The sequence below is a fragment of the Quercus suber genome, unplaced genomic scaffold, assembly GCF_002906115.3.
Source record: "Quercus suber isolate HL8 unplaced genomic scaffold, Cork oak 2.0 scaffold_346, whole genome shotgun sequence".
NCBI lineage: Eukaryota > Viridiplantae > Streptophyta > Magnoliopsida > Fagales > Fagaceae > Quercus > Quercus suber.
Window position 1 is genome coordinate 735,104 of NW_027069798.1, and position 6,927 is coordinate 742,030.

Below are 6,927 nucleotides of genomic sequence, written 5' to 3' on the forward strand. Positions count from 1 at the left end.
GTTCCCACCCAATGTGCCCTAAACATGTTTAGAATCATAGGTAGTGTAGATGCCCTTAACGAGAGAATGGGCTTAAACCTCACTCACCATGACGTGAATTGGATTCACAACCTCTATCACCTAACGGGACAGTGGTATTACCTAAAATCTAGGTACCCTAAGGTCAGGCTTATCCAATGCCTCCTTGATTCCAACAAAAGCCTAAAAAAATACTTCTTGGTCGTATTAGGGGAGTGGCACGATGGCCTCCCCTGTTCGACGAGAGAGGGGAAACCAAGTGGGGTTCTAGGTCTAGGTTTATAATTTCATAGTTACCCAATTTTCTTTTTCTTTCTTTCTTTCTTTCTTTCTTTTTTTTTTTTTTTTTTTTTTTTTTTTTTTTTTTTTTTTTTTTGTACATGAAATTTCCTTTGATTTGCGTTATTCTTTGCTAATGATGTTTTTTGTTTTTTTCAATGGTTTGCAGATAAGAACGCTACTATTCCCAACTTTAATCTCATGAACCAGCCATGCTTGGACAAGATCTTGAAGGTCGAGGTGTTCGTCCACACAGACGGCTAACTGAGGGTGGCTCATCTAATCTTGGACTACATCCCTATCTCCAAAAGTGTCCAGGTGTCAAGGTGCGTAATCAAAGCAAGGGACCCTTGCCTGCATCAGATCAGTGTTGTTGGTCCAGGCTTCCTTACCACTGTTCCTATCCCAGAAGGCACGCTCACCACCAATCCCATACCAGAAGGCATTTCAAAGGTAGCCCTGCCCTCCAATGCTTTGTCGAGGAGGAGGCAACCTCGTCCTAACCTTCAACTAAGGGAGAGGAAGGGATCGTTGAAGTCTCAGACTTTGAAGAATCCGTAGACGACTTTGAAGTCTTCAACAGCCTTCGTCCTTTGAAATTTCATGGGTGACCTCGGCCATCCCCTTCCCGCTCAAAAAGCTAGACTAAGAGGCTCCCCCCTACAGAAGACATGGGGATACAACACAAGCCCAGGTCAACCTTCTAAGAGTTGTGGAGTCCCAACAGAGGGAAAAGTGCCTGGAAGGCTCCCAAACCAGGCCTCCTACCCTTTCACCCACCTAGCCCCTCCAATATGATCCTACAGACCACAAAAGGAAGAGGGAGCAAAAGGGTAAAGAGGTGGTGGAAGGAGGAAAAACCCACCCCTCCTAGAAGGTCGAGCCTACATGAGGGGCAAACAAGCCAAGTGGGGCAAACGGGAGATGACAGAGGAGTGATGCTTAAGTCGAACCTCCATCCCAGATCCCTGCTCCAATGTTGGATGGAGCTCCTTTGCCAACCAATGCCTCATTAGGGACTTCTAGCAAGGGAGGTCTGGCTACGTGGCCGACGTAGTGGAGCAGGATCTGTTGCTCCCTGAGGACATGGCTGAGCTGTTGGGATTTGTGCCCTAGAATCTTATTGTATAATGCTATGTATTATATAATGTATGACATTATATATGACATGATGTATGACTTAATATTGCAATTAATAAAGTTGTTTTATTATTATCTGAAATAATGGTAATACGAATGTTTGGACATTATCATATAGTTTATGAGATGCATAGTAAGTTCTTTATGTGATTTAGTCACACAAAATTTAAGTCACAAATTTTTTGTAAACTCAGAATTTGGTTTGTAGTTGGTAATGAAATTGGGCATTTCATTTGCGAAGACTATAACATATCAACTAAGATGATCTGTCTTGTGTATGGAAGTGGTGACTTCTAGTTGACATGTTGATATGTTTTAAGAGTTAAAACATATTGAACAGGACCGCTGTGAGATTTATTATTCTCCTAATGACTGTGAATTGAATAATAAATCTCACGACTTTCATTTACATGAACTCTTAATCCTGAGAGAATAATGGACCTGATTATGAAGTGTAGGTTGCTTTGATATATCAGGAGTGAGACTTAAAGTAACGGTCAAAACCTCAGTATGTTGGGCAGCCACATTTAGTGTAGATAGAACATACATTCTCAAGATGAAATTCATAGTCTCTTAACGGAGATACAAAATATTCCCTTGAGATAAGTTTAATGGATTTGTTATTCAAAAAGTTAGGCCTAACCACTTTAGTGAGACTAAAGTATATATTTATGAAATTGGATTTCATAAATATATAATGAATAACATTAAAAGATTAAACCGGGTACTCAAGGATTAAGATATAGTAGTTCCCAAAGTGGTAGTCTTCATTCATGACTTTGTGTTACTACGAGTATTTTATGAAGGAGTTGCATGTACAACAAAGTCTTGAGATATAATTTATTAATAAGGCCTAGAGTGCAACTATATTTATATAGTGGTATTAAGTATAGTTAATGGTAATTTTGCACTTGTCAAGAGTTGACAGAAAAGTTCAAGGCCCATTGGAGCTAGAGTCTTATTTGTTCCCTTGTGGTCCCACTCCAAACCACATTCTAAAGCCCAATTGGGAATGCCCAAAAGGTTGCCCAATTAGATAATCAGATATATAGAGAGAAACATATAGATTTAAAAGATGACAATGAATTGGTATGTATGTGAGTGTTGGACATTCTTCAATTCTCTTTAGAACAAACTCATATATCTGATTGAGAGACCACACATCTTGGGTTTTAGTGAAATTGGAGTGAAAATTGAAAGTTTTCTCAAGAATTTCTGAATTTTCGGTTTTGAATTTCACTGCTTCAAGGTACACAACTTTATTCTCTAATTTTGAAACTTATATGGCACATGTTGACCATTGAGAATGAAGTAGATCTGTCAATTTAATTTTTCCACTGCGTAGACTCTTGTTTTCCATCATGAGCTCCGGTCCATGAGGAGGCACGAGGCCTTCCTCAATTTGAAGAGGTACCTTGCTATGGTAAGTCCTTCACTTAGCCTTTTTTTTTTATTTCTTTTTGAATGTTGCAACTTCCCACCCTTTATGTTTCCCTCTCTCTCCCCTCTTTTTTTTTTTTTTTTTTATTTAAAATTTTAATTATTCCTCAATTTCAAAATAAAATCAAACACACTTTATAGCCTTTTGATTTCCTCATACATTGTTAGGAGTAGGACTAACCAGATTAGCAACTGTCAGGCATGGCCTTAATGGGCAGAATGAAGTGGAGTGGAACGGTATGGATCGAAGGTGCTTACCACCGTTGTAACCTTATTTTCTCATATAATGGATCATTAGCTGCACGCTCCGGTGAGCATTGCCAGCATAGGCATACTACCGAGCCACATAAATTCTCTGCATTTTTTTAATGTCTTCTCTCTTCTTTAATCTTTACCTAAACAGATTATTTCAGAACAGGTTTGAAGTCTTCTAATCGGACATCATTTTCGCATTCATATACTACACATAAACAAGCTCCTCCTCTCAACAGATGAAAGACACTACGAATACCTTTCCTCACCCAGGACCTGGTACCACATCTTCTTCCCTACTCCTAATAACAATTCACTCCATATTTGTAACAATAGCTGTGGGGCAATACACAGTAGAAAAATAAACTACTCAGTGCCGCAGATGTGTTCATTGTGCTTATTCTTCTTCTTATGTTGTATATTACGTTTTGGTATGTCATGATCTTAATTAATGTAAACTTCCGTAAGCGTTGGCCCACTTTGACCATCTAATCAAGATCAAGAAAGGATCAAATTTAATTAGGATTAAGCACACATAAGACAACAGTTATGACCAAATGGTCCAGTTCATATCATATCTTGAGGTATTTGGAAGCCCTCCATATGCATTTAAGTTACACCAATTAATGATCAACATGTTAATCCGCAAATTGGTCACCCTGGATTTCGATGTTTTTATTAATTTTAGTAGTTCGATGTTCGTTCACTTTTTGTGTAACTCATCAGTTTTCACTTACTCTTCCAAGCAACCAAATTTAAAGCTCAGCAACAGCTAGAATAAAAAAAAAGGTACACACACGAATGCATTGATGTATGGATGTTCTGTGCACAAGTGCACATATTATTGCCAGTTCTAGTCTTCACAGTGAGTGTAGCAGCACTTGAAGTCCATGTTGTGGGCGAAGGGTAAGAAGCTGAAATGGTGAGTGCACATAGGCTGGGGATAGGGTGAAGGCATAGCGTTGTAGAATCATAGAAAGAGCAATCTTTGTTTCAGTAGTAGCAAAGTTAAAGCCCACACAGTTTCGGGGTCCCATTCCAAATGGCAAAAAAGCAGCTATGTTGTTGTTAGTAGCTTTGGACACACCTTCTGAGAATCTCTCTGGTTTGAAAAGATGCACATCCTCTCCCCATAATTGAGGGTCATGGTGAACTGCAATATTTGAGATGAGCAACACCAGTTCAGCTGGAAGAGTGAGCTTCCCAAGTCTAGTTTTCCTTTCAACTTTTCTTACTATTGAAAGTATAGGTGGATATAACCTTAAAGACTCATTGATGATCATGCCCATCTGCATGGGAAAAAATGTCAAGAATTTAGAATTTGCAATTGAGCTGGATATGTAGTATGTTATTCACGTAAGTAATTAATTTGAGTTTGAGATGTTCTTACAGTCTTAAGCTTTGTGATACCATCTGGATTTGGATTTTGGTGGCCAAATAAATTGAGAACCTCCTTTCTTGCTTCCTCTTGCCAATCAGTGTGGATCGCTAGAAGCAATACAGTCCATGCTAGCAAAGAATTAGTGGTTTCTTGTCCAGCAAAGTAAAATGTCTTGCACTCATCCACTAGATCTTGTATTGAAATCTTTGGGCTATAATTGGCATCATGATAAGCCTTTACAAGTAATTGAAGAAAATCATTCCCAAAACTGCCAACCTCTTCAGTCATTACCTTCTCTTCTTTTTTCTTAATTATCTCTAACATAGAGTTGAATATTTCTTTTTCAAGTTGCTCTGATTCAATTTCATCGCTGGTTTTATAAAATTTACTGTAACAATAGACAAGAAATCATTTCACCAAGAATATAAAGTGGGGAGTAGTTCTTTGTTTCTCAATTGTTGGTTTAACGTAAAAGGGCTTTACCTGATGCCAGGAAACTTGAGTTTATAAATATTTCTGGACGTTAACAAAGTCAATTTCATCAACATCTGAAAAATGTTCTCCCCTTCCAAGTAACTGCTCCCAAAAGCTGTCCTAGAAATCAGTTCTGATGTCAATAGCCTAAATTCTTCAAATACCTCAATCTCTTTGCCTTCATGATGTTTCCACCTTTCTAGCATCACCTCCACACTGGTGATCATTGCTGGAATCATATTCTACATACAAAAGTGAACCCCTTGTAACAATTCAGACTAATTTCTAGGATTTTATATCTTTTTTTTTTTTTGGTATATAATTTATTAATAAGCTTATTTTTCATTGAGTATTTAAGTGGACCAAACAGAGAAGGAACAAGAAAGGTTCTTGATTAGGCCTGAATCAATGATAATTGATATGTCTTGATTCAAGCCACTAAGTGGTTCTTAAACATGTGCAAAATGTGAAACATATCTTAACATTGTGTTTAGTTCCTCTTAAGATTATCGATTGAACAAGTTTTTCAATGCCAATAATAACTAGTAATGTTTAGGGTATGTTTAAGACTCACTTATTTAGCTGAAACTGAAAACTTTTTATTAAAAGAACCGTAGATAAGGGTAACAATTATTTGAAATAGTAGACCCATAAATAGTATTAAACAATAAAATTCAAGAATAATAATAAAAATAAGCTAAGTAATAAAATAAACTGAATTCAAACTCTAATCTTAGACGCAACCTAAGAGCTTACTTTCAGGCTCTCTGCATGGAAGGCAGAATTGGCCAGTTTTCGCATCTTTGCCCATTTTTCACCTTCAGATGTCACAAGCCCATCTCCTAAGAGCTTCTTTACAAAACCTTCAGTTGTCTTTCGCTTTGGGAACGCGTTGTCTCTATTATTCAGTATCTCTTTGATAAGCTCTGGTTCTGTTACGACCATTTGAGCTTCAGGACCATTCCATAGAAGAAAATTCTTCCCTGGACCAAACCAAAAAAAAGGCAAGAAAATGAAAAATGACCAAATTTAGTAAAATTCAGCTAAAACATAGTTGAAAATATATATAGTCTTTGTGCTCTGTATTGTGCTTCACTGCTTCTAATACTAATAGTAATATGTAATCATAATACTCATAATATGTACTTAAAGGGACAGATTTTCATATACTCAAAGAAAAAAAGAAAAAAAAAAAATTGACAAAGCCATACTTCAAATTGAGTAAGGAGAACAACTTGATTAGGGAAAGAAAAACAACACAAAATCCAAATTAAACTACTAATTTGTTTTTACCATATTTGTTGCGCCATGAGTGAATATGAGGCCGAACTTTGGACATTATGTCATGTGATAAATCCATAGGCCTGCTCATGGCATCTTTTTTCATATTCAAAATTTCCTTGGTGCTTCCATGGAAGGATCTGTAGGAAGGACCTTTGATTCCCTGTGAACCCATTAGAAACTGCATGCGAATTGGAGTCCAACATAGTTTGAGAAGGACCCGGATGAGAGCTAAGAGAAAGTATAGACACACAGAGCTTGAGACACAGATCACAAGGATTCCAACAGCACCCATTTTTTTTTCCCCTTTTCAATGAAACCATGTGGATACTTATGGCAAATTTTAACGCTTTGTTAAGTTTCAAATAGTGTGGGTCCCGCTTAATATAAAAATTGAATAAATGGGAGAAATAGGGAGACACGGCAGGTAAGAACAATTTTTCTTCTTTGGAGACACGGCTGGCAAGAGCCACTTTTCTTCTTTGGACAAAATTACTCTCTTAACATATTTCTCTCCATTTCATTTTTTATTTCCCATAAAATATTATTTTACAAATATTTTACTATCCATTTTCTCTCACTCTATCAGTATCAAACTCAATTTCTTCCCCTCCACCAATATCAAAGAGAAAAAGAGATGATGAAATGTCAATGAAGGATTG

The 6,927-nt window shown here is 37.1% G+C and overlaps 1 protein-coding gene across 1 annotated transcript; it reads right to left on the minus strand.

Moving 5' to 3' along the window:
• Window positions 1-3,767: 3,767 nt before the first annotated feature.
• Window positions 3,768-6,598, minus strand: LOC112036038 (cytochrome P450 CYP749A22). Its single transcript, XM_024068856.2, has 5 exons — window positions 6,278-6,598; window positions 5,741-5,967; window positions 4,994-5,226; window positions 4,520-4,898; window positions 3,768-4,418 (listed from the first exon to the last, which is right to left on the minus strand). The coding sequence occupies exons 1-5, from the start codon at window positions 6,558-6,560 to the stop codon at window positions 3,990-3,992; spliced, it is 1,551 nt and encodes a 516-aa protein (XP_023924624.2). The 5' UTR covers window positions 6,561-6,598; the 3' UTR covers window positions 3,768-3,989.
• Window positions 6,599-6,927: the final 329 nt, after the last annotated feature.